We start from the raw sequence: 19365 nt of genomic DNA on the forward strand, positions 1-19365 counted from the left end.
GTACTTACTTTTACTTATCCTCTTCATATTTATTCAATACATATTAGTACTGGCTTTCTCTCCTATTCGAATTTAAGGTGCTTGACAGTGAGGATTGTTTTATTCTTTGTATTTGTATCCCCGGCTTGGTACCTCAAACATAATAGGCTCTTAATATGTGCTTGCTTATGGATTGATATGTTGTTTATATATTCATAATCTTCTATAATGAGAAAGGTTTATGTTTGCTGAACTTAGGTTTTATATGATGAAGTCTTGTGATTCAAAAAAAATTTCTTTTCTTTCTACTTAGGTTAAATTAATAAAATATGCTACAGATAGTGAAACAGTAGAGCCTATTATCTCAAAATTGGTGACAGTACTTTTGAAAGGTTGCCAAGATGCAAATTCCCAAGCTCGATTACTTTGTGGAGAGTGTTTAGGGGAGTTAGGTGCAATAGATCCTGGTCGTCTGGACTTCTCAACGGGTGAAACTCAAGGAAAGGATGTTACATTTGTGGTAAGTAGCAGTAATTGGGAATTTTTTAGAATAGTTCCCAATTCAGTTGGAACTTGCATATTAGATACTACACAGAAATGTCCAATTTACACCTAATCTTGGCATTACTTAATCTATACCATATAGGCAACCATATATCCCACACTTTTCCTATAATATTGTTTCAGTGATCCTCTGCCAATAATCACAAAGTTGTGCATTTTCTTTGAATGTCATTTGTTGAGTCATTCAGTTACGTTCAACTCTTGGTGACCCCATTTGGGGTTTTTTGTAGCAAAGATAATAGATTGGTTTGCTCATTTTACAGATGAGGAAACTGAGGCAAACAGGGTTAAGTGACTTGTCCAGGGTCCTCCAGCTAGTAAGTGTCTGAGGCCAAGTTTGAACTTGGGCCTGGCACTCTACCCGCTGGACCGCCTAGCTGCCCCTTAAATAGCATACTCTTAATTAAGAGTAAAGCTTTTTTACATATTTATAATGGCTACTTGTCTCTATATTCATTACTAACTATATTAAGATTTATTTCCTTTTAAACAGTTTATATAACCTAAGAGAATGAAGCCAAATGTGGGAATGTTTGTATGGTAGTATTTGAGGTTATCTTAGTACGCTGCAGAGGTTGTTCAAAAGAGCTTTGGACTTTGATTTATATTCTGCAACTGTAATAATTCATTCCTTCCAAATTAACTTAAGATCCTGTTTAAAAAAAAAAAGTCTTAGTTGAAGCCAAACTTAGAAAGCAGTAGAGCTAAAGTTTAAGGAATTTTCCTGTTGACTTTTAATTTTTTTTTCCTTGTTAATGAGACTGAAGTAGAGGATTCAAATTTTGCATATGGATTATTGATGGAACTAACCAGAGCATTCCTTGCATACGCTGATAATGTCCGTGCTCAGGATTCAGCTGCCTATGCCATTCAAGTAAGAACATACTTATTCATTGCTAGATTCACAATTTTAGATTTCCTTAAAAAAACTGTGAAGTCTGTACACAGAGTTGGGAGAAGGTATTATTTTTCACTACTTATTCTTGTGGCTTTTGAATAAAAGGGGTTTTGTGTGTGTGTGTGTGTGTGTGTGTGTGTGTGTGTGTGTGTGTGTTGTGTATTATTTCTATATAATATTTCCTGTTGAGCACTTATACTAATTCCAGTTCTCAATTTGCAGGATAGATGCTGTGGCTTAGATTGTTCAGCATCATACCTTGGTTACAACATATTTTTTGCCCTTTACCATTATGCTTTTTTGGGTTCAACAGTTTATATAATTTACCCTTCACTATTTGCATGAACTTGATTTTAAGGAATTTAAAAATATTTTATTAATTATCATATTTCTGATTAAAATGTCTTAAGGTAGCAATTTCTTCATATATCCCAGTGCCATCCCAGTGCCACCCCAGTGGCTTAGAGTGGGCTTTCAAAGGTCATGTGAGTGGAGCACAAGCTCTGGTAGGCCTTACCAAACTGAAAAGGCATTGAGTGTGGGCCGAATAATGGTCTGTGTGTTTGTGTCCAAGACTAGCCTAGCTAAGTTTAGTTGGCTCATCACAGAGAATTGGCTGTCAGGTGAATTTTTTTTTTTTATTCATAGCTACCATTAACCATTTGTTAATGCATGGACATGTGGTGATGTGCATTGATAGAGGGAGTATTCACATATATGAAACCACAGATCCTTAAATTACTGACATATGTTCTTTGTATTTTCAGGAAGCATGATATAATACATAGTTGACTTAAAATCTGGCCATATATCATAGGTTGTCTTTTTTAATATCTGATTCCATTTGATATTTTATTCTCACCTTTCTAGAAATCTCAGGATGCAAATTATTTCTGCGAAAATTTTTAAGATCTCTATATAATGTAAATTGTTCTTCCTCATTTGAATTTTACAGTTGGAACCTTGATTATCTGAGGATGGATTATAAATTATTTGCATTGTGAACAATTTAAGCAAAACTCATTTTCAACATACTAACCATGCCGAGAATGGTGACTTACTTTGATAACTGTTTTTTATAGCACCTATTTAATTACTTGGTTTATGTACATCTTTGAACTTGAGATTTCATTGGTGTAGGGAACTCTTCCTGTTTTTAAAAAGGATTTACTATTTTGTTTTTTCCCTAATTACATATAAAAACAATTTTTAACTTTTTTTAAAAATTTTTGAGTTCTAGATGCTGTCATCCTTCCCCCCTCCCCTCATTCAGAAGGCAAGCAATTTGCTATAGATTATGAAGGTAGAATTATGCAAAACATATTTCCATGTTAGTCATGTTGTGAAAGAAAACAAAGACAAAAAATACCCCAAGAAAAATAAAGAAAGTAAAGAAAAAGTGTGCTTCAATCTGCATTCAGACTCTTTTCAATTCTTTCTCTGGAGATAGATAGCATTTTTCATCATAAGTCCTTCAGAATCTTCTTCGATTATTGTATTGCTGAGAATTAGTTGATCATCATACATTTTATACACTCTTCTCCTGGTTCTGCTCATTTCACTTTGCATCGGTTCATGCAAGACTTTCCAGGTTTTTCTGAGAGCCTTCTGCATCTCATTTCTTACAGCACAATAGCATTCCATCACAATCATGTACAACTTCTTCAGCCATTCCCCAATTGATGGATATCTTCTCAATTTCCAATTCTTTACCATCACAAAAAGAGCTCCTATAAATATTTTTTTAGATATAGGTCCTTTTCCTTTTTGTTTTTTTATCTCTTTGGGACGCAGACCTAGTACAGAAGCACTTTCTTCCAAAGCAGAGCAGCCACTGATGACCAGTGGCTACATTGACTTTAAATTGTATTGCATTGGAGAAGCACTTTATAACATCAGTATTTACCTTTATTCCCATTCACAAGAATGTTCGAGTAAAGTTTTACTTGATTAGTACTAAGTATTTTTGGGGGCGGGATCAGGTGATGGGGGGGAAGGGAGGGGAGGTTGAGTGACTTGCCCAAGGTCACACAGCTAGTAAGTGTTAAGTGTCTGAGGCTGGATTTGAACTCAGGGCCTTCTGGCTCTAAGGCCAGAGCTCTATTCACTGCATCACCTAGCTGCCCCAGTACTAAGTATTTTCACAGAATGAAGTATTTCACTAGAATGATATGAGTATGATTGGGCAAATCGAACAGTTTAGGAACTTCAGAATTAACCAGTTCTAGTGTGTTTTTGTTATTTTTAAGTGAAATTCTTCATCCTCGGATACTTCTTTTTCAAATTTAAATACAAAAGCTGTAAACTTTTTTATTACCTCGTACCTCTGTTATCCTTGCTTTATTTGGATAATTGGCAATTGGCTACATAGTTAATTATTTGTGGAACACAACTGTGTAACATTTTACTTTTATCATAATCAATGTAAAATATAATTTAGCAAAACTAATATTTCACTAGAGCAATGTGTCTTCTTAAAACTTGGGAAAATATTAAAAAGATAGTGCAAGTAAAATGACCTTTTGAAGAATAGCACTAGTGCAATAAAAACCTGTTTTATAACTAATATTTATGTAGTGCTTTATGGTTTTTTAAAGGGACTTCCTAATTACAACCTCATAAAAAGTTAGTTATAAGCTTTATTAAGAAACTGAGCCTCAGAAAGACTGTGACTTGCCCAAAGTTATACAGCTTGTAAGTATGTGATCCAGGTCACAAATACAGATCCTGAGATTTGAAGTCTGGTGCTCTATTCCTGTTTTACACACTAAAAGCTATTTGATTTTTCAGAATCAATGCTCTTTTTATCCTTGGATTTTGGTTTCATTTTTCAGAACCTTTAATTTAGTATTTCGTATTTCACTGTGTCTTCAATTTGGGGAACACATCGGAATTTGAGTTTCATCCTTTCACATTTCTGAAAATCCCTAATTGTAAAGGATGTAATAAATAAAATAAACGTATGGAGTGTTAACTATAGACTTTTCACCACTTTGGTATTAGTCTTATTCTTATCAAGAGGTGATGTTATGCCACACTCTGATGATTCAAAGTTTTGCAGTATTACATCTCAAAGTATTAAAAAAAATCAGATTTGAAATCCATTAATGTTGTGCATAGTGCGTTATATGGAGCAATAAAAATTAAATGAGACTCAGCTGTTTCTTTGTGTATCGGTAGGAGTTGCTTTCCATTTATGAATGCAGAGAAATGGAGACTGACGGTCCAGGCCACCGACTCTGGAGGAGATTCCCTGAACATGTTCGGGAAATTTTGGAGCCGCATCTAAATACCAGGTAGCTAGATATGAATCAGTAGACACCTTATTAAGTGCCTGCTGTGTGCCAGACACTCTGCAAGGCAATGAGACTGCAAAGACAAGAGTGAAATAGTCTTTTCCCTCAAGGAATTTACCTTCTTTCAGGGAAGAAAGCATGTATCAAAATGTGTGTGTCTGTGTGTGTCTGTGTGCGCGTGCTCTACCCTTTCACACACAAAATATATAAAAAATAAGTACAGGCTAATTATGAGAAGATGTCACCACCATCCAAGGGAATCAGGAAAGGTTTCCTGTAGGTGGCGGAGTCATAGAGAAACTAAGGACTCTAAGAGACAGAGGAGAGGCCAGAGGGAACACACTCCAGGCATTCTGAACAATTAGTGCCAAGGCCTAAAGATGAAGTCTTGTGTTTGAGGAACAGCAAGGAAGCTAGTTTGGCTGGATTGTAGAGTGAATGAAGAAGGAATAGATGTATGAGATTGGGAAGTTAGGTCGGGACCAGGTGGTGAAAAGCTTCCAATATTAAATAAAGCAGCTTACATTTGATTGTAGAGTCAAGTCAATAGGGACCCATTGGAGTTTATTTGAGTAAGTTAAGTGATATGGACAGAATTGTGCTTTAGGAAAATCACTTTGGGCACTGTGCGGTGGATGAATTGGAGAGAGAAAAGATGTGTGGGGAGACCAGTTAGTTGGCTGAGACAGTAGTCCAGGCAAGAGATTATTATGGCCTGAATTAGGGTGATGGCTGTGTGAGAAGGAAGGGAATATATATAAGAAATATTGTGGAAGTAGAAATAACTGATTGGGGGTAAGGAAGAGTGAGGAGCTGAGGAAAATGCCAAGGTTCCAAACCTAGGAGGTTGGAAGGATGATGTCATTCTCATAATAGGTTGTTTTGTTTTGTTTTTTGTTTTTTGCAGTTGGGGTTAAGTGACTTGCCCAGGGTCACACAGCTAGTGAGTGTCAAGTGTTTGGTCTGAGGCCGGATTTGAACTCAGGTCCTCCTGACTTCAAGGCCGGTTCTCTATCCACTGTGCCACCTAGCTGCCCCAGGATGATGTCATTCTCAACAGAAAGAGGGAAGTTCAGTAGAGGGGTGGGTTTAGAGGGAAGAGATACTTTCTATTTTGGACAGAATAGAATACTGGTCTGGTAGCCAGAAGATACAGAAGTACTGTGGGTTACTTGACTCATTACCATATTTAATCTTATCCAGGGAGTATATTTGTATAATTCCTCATTAATAAGATTTCATCATTTTTTCCTGTCAACTAAGCTCAGAATCCCCACTAGTTAGTGAAATAGTATTTATGTAATTAGCCAGAGAAAACTCCTAATAATAGTTATCCATGTCTTTCTATATGGTAAATCTCTCTATATAGCGCTGTAGAATATCCTTCAGTCTTCTTGAGATTCACTTTCAGGTTACTAAATATAAAATTTATCTAAAGTGAAATCAGTAACAAAACAAAGACATACAATTTTTTAGTGATGAGCGATCACAGCTAGAGTCACCTCAAACCCTAGCTATAACAGCAGACAACTTCGCTTCTGAGAACACATTCCCATGACATTTTGTTCATTCAGCATAACAAATGAAATCTCTTAGTAACAATTCTCTTCATTTTCTTCACAAAATAAAGGTTTCATCAATTAAGACCTCTCATTCTGTTTTTTTTTAGCGTCTCTCAAACTATTGCTCTTAATAATCTCTCTCCAGATTCTCTTATTATAAAATTGTCTTTAAAATGTTTCTCCATAAAATAACAGTTAAGATAATTCTCACAAAAGTAGTTTCTCCTGACCTTTGCTCTGTCTTTTCCATTTCAGTTATGTGGCCCCATTTTGGGGTTTTCTTAGCAAAGATACTGGAATGGTTTGCCATTTCCGTTTCCAATTCATTGTACAGGTGAAGAAACTGAAGCCAATAGGGTTAAAATGACTTGCCCAAGGTTACACAGCTAGTACATGTTTGAGGCTAGATTTGAACATATGAAGATGAGTCTTCTTGATTCCAAGCCCAGTGCTGTATCCACTGGGCCACCTAGCTGCCCTTCTTCTCCATAGTTTATCTTACAGATCTCAATCAAGATAAAAATATAAATTCATCCTTACTTCATAGGAGAAATCATTTCACGGAATGATAATTTCATTTCTAACTCTTAACATCTCTTTTCTGAAAAACAAAGTAAAACTTTCTGTAGCCTTTCTAGGAGAAGATTTTGAAATTGGTGTTAGAGAGAGGAAAATTAAGATTAGGTCTGAAACATTGCTACCCCCCTAGTCCAGTCTCAACCAATTAGTCAGGTTTTATAGTTAACCAGTACCACTCCACACTGTCCTTTACTCTCAGATCCCTACCCTTGTATTGCTGCTCATTCCTTGCCAAACCTAACCCCTTCATTACTTCTGTCGTCTTCATTCTCCATTTCTACTCATCTGTTGGTAAATGGAACTGAAGGAAGTCACGTAGCTATGCACACTGGGTACATTATACATTTATTTTAACTATGCTTTTATTTCTTCGTAATGGATTCCTTCTCTTAGTCCCCACAAAAGGTTTTCTAAACCTTCTGTTTTCTCCTCAAGGCTCTCAAACCTTCTCTTCCCAGAAGGATCTTGCCTTTTATCTTGCTGAGACACTTGATGCTATTTGATATGAGCTCTCTCTTCGCTTTATCTCAGAACACCTTGACACCATTGTCCATGCTCTTCCTATTCACCAGACTCTGACAAGGATGTGACCCTTCTTGTTTAAAGCCAGTCTCTCTCTATGTACCCTTGATCTCATCTTCTCCAACAGATCAGAAACTCATCTTCTCAAATCTTTAATCTTTCTTTATCAACTAGTTCCTTCCCTACTAACTTCAAACAAACCTTCACTAGACCCTCCCATCCCTTCAAACTATAGTGCTTCATTTGTTTTCCCTTTCTCAGCTGAACTCCTAGAAAAAGCTATCTGTAATTATTGCTCCTACTGTCTCTTCTCTCCTTCCTCAGCACTTTGCGTTGTGGCTTCTCACAGCACCACCCACCTGAAACTGCTCCTTGCAAAGGTACCAATGATCTCTCAGTTTCTTTGATCCGATTATAGTTGTTTTGCAATCCTCTCTTTCTCAATACAGTTAACCGCCCTTTGCTCCTGACTATACTCTCTGGCTTTCAGTACACTATTCTCTCCTTGTTCTTCCACCCTTCTAAAGGCTCCTTTTCAGTTTCCTTTTCTGCTTTATCCTTCATATCATGACTCATAATTTGTGGGTATTTCTCAGAGTTCTGTCCTGTGCCCTTTTACCTCTATAATTTCTTGATGACTTCATTAGTTCTCTTGGGTTTAATTATCTTCTATTGCATATAACTCCCAGATTTCTAAATCCATCCCTAGTCTCTCCCCTGAGCTTCTACTCCACATCACAAGTTGCCTATTGAATGTTTCTTTTTTTAATTTTTTGAACAAAAATTTATTTTGTATTGGCTAGGTATATATTGTCAATATAGATTGCCTAGTAGACCTGCAAACTTACACAGCAGGGCAGATTATCAAAGCTGTAAATGGAAGCAGCTGGTCAGCTTCTCCCATGGTATGAAAGTTTCATAGCTATTTGGATTTTCAGTTTATTCACTAGAAAGAACACCAAATTATGAACTGCAATTAAATTCATATGCCATTCCAAATTACCTCATTTACTCTTGTGAATACTGGTCCAAAGAAATACAGTTTTCATTCAAGTATTTCTCTGAAATGAATGATACCAGAAAACTAAAGATCAACTAAAAAAAAAAAAGGCATTGTATTAGAAGCACTAAACATTGGGAAGCCAAACTTAAAATGCCTGACTCTCACCACTGTTTGACCTGGTATCTCTACTTATCTGTGTCTCCTTGTCATTGTATGAACTAGGAGTATCACTAGAAGAGAAAAACTCTGACCTCCTCAGTAAACAATTGGGCGGAAAAGTTAATTTAACTCATACTTTTATTGATCTAATCAGTTGGTATTATACTAACTATCATATACATCTTATGATTTAAATAGTGAAAAACAAATAACAATTGAATTTTCTTATTACTCACATTCTCTATAAATGAGTTAATTATATGTCTTAGGGCTAATTTTTCAATTCCTGTTTAATCATGTGTACCTGATTTTCCTCTTCCTAGAAAAGTCTTTCATAATTTTACATTCTTTTACAATCCTAATTTTAACTTTTTAGAATTGTATATTTAAGTCAAATCAAGGTGGCATAGCATTGTTAGATGTGGTGCTAGAGTTGGATTTTTAAATTTACCTTTTTTAAAAATTGTTTTAAAAGGTAGGTGTAGGAAGAATACACAGTATTTAAAATCTAAATGTAAATTTGTTGAAACTCTGGAAAAAACTGACTGGCATAATTTCCTTACAATACCATTTTTGCCAATCTTATAGTATCTCATCTTAAATTCTAAACATGTTTAATTTGACTTGTACTAAATTACATTTCAAATTTATAGGTATAAGAGTTCTCAGAAGGCCACAGACTGGTCAACAGTAAAGAAGCCAATTTACTTAAGTAAACTAGGCAACAACTTTGCAGAATGGTCAGCATCTTGGGCAGGTTATCTTATAACAAAGGTAATGTGTTTTTTTTTTACTTGTTATAAAATGAAATCACAATTTGTAGGTAAAATCAGAGTCTAAGTGCCCAGTCCAGGGTCCAGTGCTCACTAATATTTGCTGATGTCAATCTTGATAATAGTAGAGGCAAATTCTTTTACAATTTTTTTCCAATGTTTACTATTTAGTAACTGGATATAGAAGCAATAAAAATTCCCGAGTAAGACTTGTCAAATCAGATGACTCTTAACTGTTTCTGGTGATACAGGTAGGCATAAATGATACTATAAGGAAGAAATTAGAAAGTATTGCTAAGGATTATGCAGTCTTAGTCAAGAAACTGAAGAATTTAGGAGGGTAAGTGATATTTTCATCACTGTGACTGATCAAAGGCCTATATAGGCTTTAGAAAAGGAGCTTCTGGCTCAATTAGAGAGCAACTGTGAATGGGTTTTTATTTCTGAGCTATAGTTGAAACCATAAGAATGACAGCCTCCTTGGCAATAATGGTGTATACCTGACAAGGGCTCCTAAAGATATATGACTGCAGTCTTGCACATCTAATCAAAGTACCTTAAATTGAAAAATAAGGAGGATGGGAGAAAAAACTGGTGGCTTAATTCCTGCAAATTCAATACCAACAAGTAGCTACAATGAAGGAGGAAGTCTGGTTTACAGAGGAAGTCTACAGAAATTAAGTAGAATAAGAAAATCCAAGCGAGAAGCCAACAGTAAAATCCATCCAATAGTTTACATGTTTATACAAAAATGCACAAAGTACGGCTCTCAGACAGAGTGATTTGGAGATCCATAGGTTTGACAGCCACTGTGTGGCAGTGACTATGTGCTGGGGACACAAAAAAGGCAAAAAAAACCAACTACCTGCACAACCCATGCTCTTAAGGAGCTCACAGTCTAATGGGGAAGGCAGCATGGAAACCACTATGTACATGTAAGAGATACACAGGGTATAGTAAGGCTGATCTCAGCGTGAAGAAGGCATTCTCATTAAGGGACACTGGGTAAGGCTTTTGACAGAAGGGAGACAACTAGAGTTTACTAAAGGGAGATGGAGGGCTGGGTGTGGGAAGAGTAATCACACAGTCAGACCTGTGATTTAGAAAGATCAGTTTGACAGTTTGAGTTGAACTTGAACGAGTGATACCAACACTTACTGCTTTTGCAGTAATCCAGGCATGAAGCCTGCACTGGAGAGGTCGTTGGCGGTGTTGGTAGAGAAAGGGACATAGAAAAGAAATGGTACAAAGAGTGACTGATGGGGTAGCATGGCATGATCTGTAGAAATAGCATCAGGAATACTGAATTTAAGGAAATTGCCAAATCTGGTAAGAAATCCAAACAAAACTGCTTGGATTTTTTTTTTTAAGCATATCCAGTCTGTTTTCAAGGCCTGTTGATTCCACCTTTCCCATATCCTTCTCTCCTCTGACACTGCCATCACTCTGGTGCAGGTCTTCATCACCTTAACACCCCCCTGCCCCCACCCCCCCACACACACATGACCTGCCATTCAGTGACACTCTCATCCTTGTTCCTCATACAGAAAATTCCATCTCCTGACTCAGGGCATTTTCTCTGGTAGTCTTCTGTGTCTGGAATGCTGTCCTCCTCATCTCTCTCTGTCTCCTGTCTTCCCCCATGTCCCAGCTAAAATCCTACCTTCTACAGGAAGCATTTCCTGATCCCTCTTAATACTAGTGCCTTCCCTCTGTTGATTATTTCCTATTTATCCTGTATAAATCTATCTCGTTTGTACTTGGTTGTTTGCGTGTTGTTTGTCCTTTTAGACTGTGAGCTCCTCAGGGTAGGACATGTCTTTTGCCTTTCTTGTATTCCTAGTGCTTAGCAAGTGCTTAATAAATGTTTATTGACTGAGGGAAAAGGAATATTCACAGGTGGGATAACACTGCCTATATGGATGGGAAAAAAAGGTGTAGCTGCTCAATTCTTATTTTGGTTCTGTTTTCTTTGCCATGAAAAATCATTTTTGAAGTGGAAAGGTCAGAACAAAAGTGGTTACTGGGAATTGAAAACCCAGGTTAAGTAGAGATTGTTAAGAGAAGCATCTTGCTAGCCTTGCAGAGTTTATCACCTGGCCCGAATTTGATTGTTGAGTTATTTAAATAAAGGTATAGATGGCATGCTTGGCAAACTTAGGGATGGCACAGAACTACAAGATTTAGTGAGCACATTGGACAGTAGAGTCAGTGTGTAGGTTAGAATATTGAGTTAAACTAATGAGGTGAAATGGAACATGGTTACATTACACAGTGGTTCAAAAAATCAACGTCTCAGGCATAGAAAAAAGAAGTGTAGCTAAATACCAGTCTGTTTGAAAATCTGGAGTTTTAGTGTACTACGAATTAAGTATTGGTCAGAAATATGATATGGTGGCAAAAAAAGTTAATGTAAATTTTAGACATTGTATCCAGGGCTAGAGGAACATGATCTGGTTACACCTGGTGTATTATTTTTAGTTTTGGGTATCACATTTTAGGAAGAACATTGATTGTTTTTGTTTTTATCTTTGACATAGAGGTTGTGAATTTAGTGAATATGTTTCTGTCCAAAATGAAAGTACAGACTAAATGTGTTTTATGCATGGGATTAAATTTCTTCAATCTGGCCAAGAAATCAACAGAAGACAAGAAAAATGTCTCATTAGTGACTGATTCAATCTAAATGCAATGCAAGTTCAGATTTTCTGACTTGATGAAAATGTGTAAGATTGTATTAGAGAATTTATATTTCAGGGTCAAAGTTGCCATTGCCTTTCAATGTCTTGCAGCTCTGTATTCATTCGTTCAATTTATTCATGAAAATATAGCTATTTAAAAGGCAAAAAACCCCCGAGTTTCAGGAGACTAGAAGCTCAGTTTAAGACATGCATTAATGTGGGATTATGTTTTCTAAAGCAAAGCCTTCTGTGTTGGCATTGTCTGTAATTGCAGTGGGGATTTTAGCACAGAAATATACATAATTGCAGGAACAGAATAAAGAAACAATAGAAGTAGAAACATTCGGAGCTAAAATATGGAGATCTGACCTGGCAGAAATGTATATCAGTAAACCTAACTGAATACCCAACAAACAAGTATTCTTAGCCAGATGATCAAAAGTGGAATTGTATCTTGGCATGCTGCATACCAGTTGAAACATCCCTTCCTTGAGTGGGTAGACCAGTATTCAAAATGTCAATTCAGGGTATTATCTTTTAATTCTGCATTAGAGGTGCAAAATCACAAGACTACACCCTGAATTTACACTTTTTAATATTGATCCAATCTACTAGTATTTGGGTCAGCCAATTATTTGTAGGCAGTCTTGAGGGCAACCTTGTTAAGGGTTTAAGTTAAGCCTTATATTACTAGATAACCCCATAATTCCAAGGATTTATTTTAGTTTGGCAGATTTTATGTCTAAATTTGATTATAAAGTTCTATAACAGGTATTCACAGACCTGTTAAATTTAAATGATATTCACCATTGTCCTAGGAAACAATTTATATATTTAGTATATAGAAATCTTACACAAAATCATTTTAGCTTCATTTTCAAGTCCCTTTGAGAAAATTATTTCCGTTATACAAGCACCTCTCATGGTCTTCCAATCTGAAACCTCAGCTGTCCCCTTCTAAAGCAGTATATGCTGGTATTAACACTCAGCTTTGAAATCAAGATTGCTAGTAGTTTTGATTGTTATATTTAAAAGGGATACATAGTGTAATATAATGTAATGTAATATATAATATGATTATATAATATAATATACAATACAATATAATATAATACAATACAATATAATGTTATAATTAAAGACATAGAGAAACTGAAGTGATTGTTGGTTTCCTAGATTCAAGTTAGCACCAGCACAACTGACTATGTGGTAGTTGAAGCTCTTAAGACTAGTTGTAAATTAGTATATCTAAACGGACTTAGAGTGTTAGGAGAGTCACTATCTAAGTAGCGTGTGATGTAGTTTAACTTACACAGTAGCTGTAACTAGTTCAGATTTCACTTTGACAGTTGTGTTGTAGAATGACTTCCCTTTCGAGACAAACCAAAGAACCAAAGTATGTCTCATGGCTTGTGCTTCATTTTGTGAAAGTGTATTCTGCAGGTAAGCGCTCAGTCGCTCTTCGATACCTGATTAATTAATGAACCTTCTTTCTGATTGATCAATACGAACATAAACTGGAAATAGTAACTTAAAGAAAGAAACCAGTCTTACAGGAAAATTGTTGGGAAATAGAAACAAAAATAGAATACAGAAAAGTATTGGAGAAAAACATCAAATTATAGTTCAGGATTTTAAAAATGTTCATTTTAAATTTGATCATTTGAAAGTTCTGAATTTGATTATTAAATTTGATCATTTAAAAGTACTGAAAATATTAACTACATACAAGTTTATACAATTAAATTAGCTCCAACTTGTTCTGGAACCTTATAATAATAATTTTATATGCAAAAAATTTTCTAATTCCAGAATTTAATATAAAATAGTGTGATTAAATAAAAGATTATTTTTATAGACTGTCTCTTATAAGGAATTTGATTTTGACATCAATTCTCCATCATTTGCATGTGCTCGTGGGTTATTTGTGGCAAATCTTAATCCCAGGCAAAAGTCCCTCTCATATAGCACATTTTATTCACATATCCAAGTGCTCATGGAATACATTAATTTTAATATTAGCCTAAGCAAAAAATAATTACAAAAACCAAACTGCTATAAAGCAGTGTATTCTAAAAACAAGTATAAATGGTTTGTATTGAACATGGAATAAGTGAAAGGGAGTGATTCAAGATAATGATGGAATAGTTTAGTTCATGGAATTGGGTTAGTTTATATCATTATTTATATCTATTGGTTTGTATAATCAAGATTTGCTACATGTCACTGGGAAGCAACATAGTCTAGTGGAAAGCAGGCTTTAATTGGAGTCAGGAAGGACCTGGCTTTGAATTCTGCCTCTGATATATGCCTTCTAGGGCAAATCACTTCCTCTCTTCAGCTTAGCTGCCTGATCTTTAAAATGGGCATAGTATATCCTTGCCTTACTAAACTGTTGTGAGGATTAAATGAGATGATGTATGTAACACTTTGTAAGGTCCTATATAAATGATAATGATTATCACCATCTCTATCACTGCTATTAAATAAAGAAATAATGGTTTGATATGTAGGATAGAATAAAAACAAGTTATTTCTGTCTTGTGGTTGAATAAGCGTTTTGTTCAGTCATTTTTCGGTCATGTCCAATTCTTCATTACCCATTTTGGAGGAGTTTGCTTGACAAAGATACTAGAATAATTTGCCATTTCCTTCTCCAGCTCATTTTACAGATGAGGAGACTGAGGCAAACAAAGTAAAATGACTTGCCCAGGGTGACACAGCTACTAAGTCTCTGAGGAACTCAGGAAGATGAGTTTTCCTAAGTCCGGTCCAGATCTCTATCCACTGCGCCATCTAAAGTCTAATAGGGCAAGACAACATAAAGGGGGTCTTGAAAGGAGAGGATGCGGAAGAGGGAAAGAAGGGTTAGCTCTTGGTGAGGAACTAGAGCAGTCTGGATAATTACGTGAATGGAGAGTGAATGAGTATGTAAGGGACCCCTCATGAAATAATGATCCTGGACATGGACTGTCCTCTATTCAGGAGAGTAGTCCCCCAGGTGGAGACATCTTGAAGTAGGTAAAGCTGCCGGTGACGAGGTGGAGTGGGTCTGGAGGGTGAGTTGAGATCCTGTATTTTTCTAGTATGCATTTGCCCATAAGTTTTCCCCTGTGTCTTCAGATTTTTAAAAGTAATATGCATACTAAAATCTTCATTATCTGGGGCTTACAGGTGCGACATGACCTTGCTAGTAAAGTGTTTAACTGCTGTGGCATTATGATGAAACATGACTTCAAAGTGACCATCTATCTTCTTCCACATATTCTTGTCTATGTTTTGCTGGGATGTACCAAAGAAGATCAGCAAGAGGTGAGGGACTTCGTTTAGTTTGTTTTTTTAATCTGTGCCTAATAGGGTTAATTTTTAAGAGAAGTAAAATAGAAATAAATGTGGACGGTTATCCAGAGCTGTGCCTGTAATTCAGTAAGCATACGGTTTTAAAAAACAGAATAGGTCTGGCAGCAGGAAATAGGTATGGTGTATGGTTTTTTAAATTTGCATAAACTCAAATACTGTTAGAGTTGATTGACTTACCTTTGTTGAACTGGGTTTTATTTTTAATTGCAAAAGATTATTAAGTGAAGAGGTGAGAGGTATATTTAGAAAGTATTATAAAAGCAAAAGGTATTTTAAAAAAAATTTTTAGATAAAATGTAAAAAAAGTGATGTCTTCATTGACCTGCTTTCAAGTAGGAAGTACGGTATAGTGGAGAGCTCTGGACTTTAGGTCACAAGCATTAGGTTCACATTCTGATGCCTGTATACAGATGATAGCTTTGTGAAAATGGGCAGATCATTTCAACTCACAGAGCCTCAATTTCCTTATTTACTAAATGGCAATAAAAAGACTCAAATAACTCCCTAGCCCAGTTCTGAGAAAAGCGCTCTGCAACCATTACAGCTCTGTATAAAGAGTTATTATTAAAGTGAGTCTTCCTTTTACTGGTCAGTCTCGTGCAAAGGTGAAACCTTGTTTTAAAATTTGCCATTTGTCTGTCTCAAAGTCACCTCTATCACATATCCAAAATTGAATTAATCTTCCAAGTTTCTTTTACTAGAGGTATGCTACCTTTTTAAATAGGCTCCTGGTATAGAAGTTATGGGATTATTATTTTTTTTAAGATTTTTATTGCTCTTTTGCTTCTACATCACCTACATTTCTCCATATTTCTCTCCCTCCTCTTTGCCCGTCCCAGAGAGCCATTCCTTATGAAAAAGAATTTAAAAAATTGTAAGAGAAAAAAATTAGCAAAACAAATTAACATTAAAAAGTCTGATTATTGTATGTTGTATATTATGTATGTCATGTATTCCACATCCATGGACCCCACCTTTGAAATGGTACCTTTGATTTTTAATAAATTCTTCATTCTCCATATTCAGTGTTTCAAGTTTTTTTTATTACTATACTCAGTTCCATCCTAGGTCAGTTCACTTCCCCTTCACTTTTTAATTGCAAGAATTTGTCTCCCTTTCTCCATTGTTGCTCTTATCAAATAATAAAAGTTCTCCTTTCCTATTGGACTGTTCTTCCTAAAAACCTGGTTGTGGGGTCTTTTACTCTTTTCATGCTGAATTGGTTATAAAGTCACCCTGACAGCTTTCTTTCCTACTGTTGAATAGCATGTGCTCAGCCTTAGCCAGGCTAGCCTCATTGTTTCCCCTACATATACCATGACCCTTGTTGCCTCTGTTACTTTGCTTGTTTTTCCTCTAAATTGGAGTGTTCTCTATGTCTTTAATTCCTGATTCATTGGTCAGTCGCCTCAGTGAGTCCTTCCCTGATTGCTCTGTCCTACATGAGTCAGTATCATGTAGATGAGTATGGATTATATTCTGTTCTTATTTTATTGTGTGCCAGCCTTTTATCTCATTCAGATTTTGCAAGGGCCCCACACCATGTATTCCCCATTAGCATCTAATACAATTCTGGGTACATAATAATTACTCATTCAGTTGTTTGTAGGTTTTTGGGCACTTACATGGTAGATACTTGTTCAAGTGATAGAAAGGGTGGGAATTAAGTCAGGAGACCTTGGTTCAAATCCAGGTTTCCCTGTTTATTCAACCTCACTGAGTCTCAATTTCCCATCTATAAAATGGGAATGATAGTATATGTACAACCTACCTCTTTAAGATTGTTGTGAAAGGAGTCAGAATGGCAGAGTAAACTAGCAGTGACTTGCTTAAGCTCTCCTCCAAAGCCCTCCAAATGCCTGTAAAAAAATGACTCTAAACAAATTCTAGAGCAGCAGAACCCACAAAAAGATAGAGTGAAACAAATTTCTAGCCCAAGACAACCTGGATGGTTGATTGGAAAGGTCTGTTGTGCTGGGCTGGGAGAGGAGCACAGTTCAGTGTGGGTGCACAGGCAAAGACCAGTGCACCTCAGCGAACCTGGAGCAGGCTGCAAGGGACTTGAATCATGGGCAGTTGTGGCATTTTCCAGACTTCTCAACCCACAAATGCCAAAGACAACTTAGAAGGTCAGTAGGAAAGGTCTGTTGGACTGCAGTGAGAGAGGAGCTTGGTCTGGCCCAAGTCCTGGCAGTCCCAGGGCGGTGGCTGCTCCCAGAGCTCTCAGCCCATAGACAGAGGGGGGATCAAGTGGCTGATCAGAGGGAGATTGCAAGGATCTCTTTGCTGGTGCAGGATTCTCTTGCTTTGTCCGTGCTTGGATCTGGGTCATAGTTCTGGGTGTAGGTCCTGGGCGGGGAGAAGGAGCGTTGGCATGGTGGAGCTTGTGGTGGCAGTGAAGAGGAAATCCTCCTCACAGTTCCAAGGCAGAAAAGAGAGCTTGTGGTCTCTCATAGACAGAGCACAGGCCAGGAAAGGAGTAAACACCTCACCCTTGATAATACCACCTTGGAAGAACTGATATAGCTCTCTAGAAGTATCTCTGAAAACAGCTGTACAAACCCCTGAAGCTTGGGACAGTACATTCTCCACACTGGAAGCAGACCCCTACCTTAACAAAGAGTTTAAAAGTCAAATAATTGGCTGGGAACAATAGCAAACTGCACAAAAGAAGTTAGACCATAGAATCTTTGGTGACAGAGAAGATCAAAACATACAACCAGAAGAAGACAACAGAGTCAGAGCTCCTAGAAAAATATGAATCAGTCCCAGGCCATGGAAGAGCTCAGAAAGAGTTTTGAGAAGCAAGTAAGAGAAGTAGAGGAAAAACTGGGAAGAGAAATGAGAGTGATGCAAGAAAATCATAAAAAACAAGTCAACAGTTTGCTGAAGGAGACCCAAAAAAAAATACTGAAGAAAATAACACCTTAAAAAAATAGATTAACCCAAATGGCAAAAGAGGTCCAAAAAGCTAGTGAGGAGAAGAATGCCTTCAAAAGCAGAACTGGCCAAATGGAAAAAGGAAGTCCAAAAGCTCCCTGAAGAAAATACTTCCTTAAAAATTAGAATGGAGCAAATGGAAGCTAATGACTTTATGAAAAATCAAGAAATTGTAAAACAAAACCAAAAGAATGGAAGAAAAAAATAGAAGACAATGTAAAATATCTCATTGGAAAAACAACTGACCTGGAGAATAGATCCAGGAGAGAGAATTTAAAATTATTAGACTACCTGAAAGCCATGATCAAAAAAAGAGCCTAGACATCATCTTTCAAGAAATTATCAAGGAAGACTGCACTGATATTCTAGAACCAGAGGGTAAAATAGAAATGGAAAGAATCTACCAATCACTTCCCTGAAAGAGATCCCCAGAGGAAAACCCCTAGGAATATTATAGCCAAATTCCAGAGTTCTCAGGTCAGGGAGAAAATATTGCAAGCAGCCAGAAAGAAACAATTCTAGTATTGTGGAAACACAATCAGGATAACACAAGATTTAGCAGCTCCTACATTAAGGGACCAGAGGGCTTGGAATATGATATTCCAGAGGACAAAGGAGATAGGATTAAAACCAAGAATCACCTACCCAGCAAAACTGAGTATAATCCTTCAGGGCATTCAGTGAAATAGAGGACTTTCAAGCATTCTTGATGAAAAGACCAGAGCTGAAAAAAAATTTGACTTTGAACTACAAGACTCAAGAAGAGCATAAAAAGGTAAACAGGCAAGTGAAATCATAAGGGACTTGTTAAAGTTGAACTGTTTACATTCCTTCATGGAAAAATGATATTTGTAACTCATGAGACCTTTGTCAGTATTAGGATAGTTGGAGGGAAAAAACAGATAGATAGATAGATAGATAGATAGATAGATAGATAGATAGATAGATAGATAGATAAATAGATAGATAGATGGGGGCACAGGGTGAGTTGAAGATGAAGGGGTGATATCTGGAGAATAAAATTAAGGGATTAGAGAGGATTATACTGG

The 19365-nt window shown here is 36.5% G+C and overlaps 1 protein-coding gene across 1 annotated transcript in view; it reads left to right on the forward strand.

Annotated features, from left to right (window-relative positions):
• ATR (ATR checkpoint kinase) overlaps positions 1 to 19365 on the forward strand; it is a 121935-nt gene that overhangs the window by 48988 nt on the left and 53582 nt on the right. Inside the window, 5 exon segments of the mRNA XM_020970917.2 lie at positions 293 to 499; positions 1304 to 1417; positions 4622 to 4737; positions 9216 to 9336; positions 15191 to 15328. Coding sequence (XP_020826576.1) covers positions 293 to 499; positions 1304 to 1417; positions 4622 to 4737; positions 9216 to 9336; positions 15191 to 15328 — 696 coding nt within the window.

Source organism: Phascolarctos cinereus, unplaced genomic scaffold (assembly GCF_003287225.1).
Source record: "Phascolarctos cinereus isolate Bilbo 61053 unplaced genomic scaffold, phaCin_HiC Scaffold_7;HRSCAF=346, whole genome shotgun sequence".
Classification (NCBI taxonomy): domain Eukaryota; kingdom Metazoa; phylum Chordata; class Mammalia; order Diprotodontia; family Phascolarctidae; genus Phascolarctos; species Phascolarctos cinereus.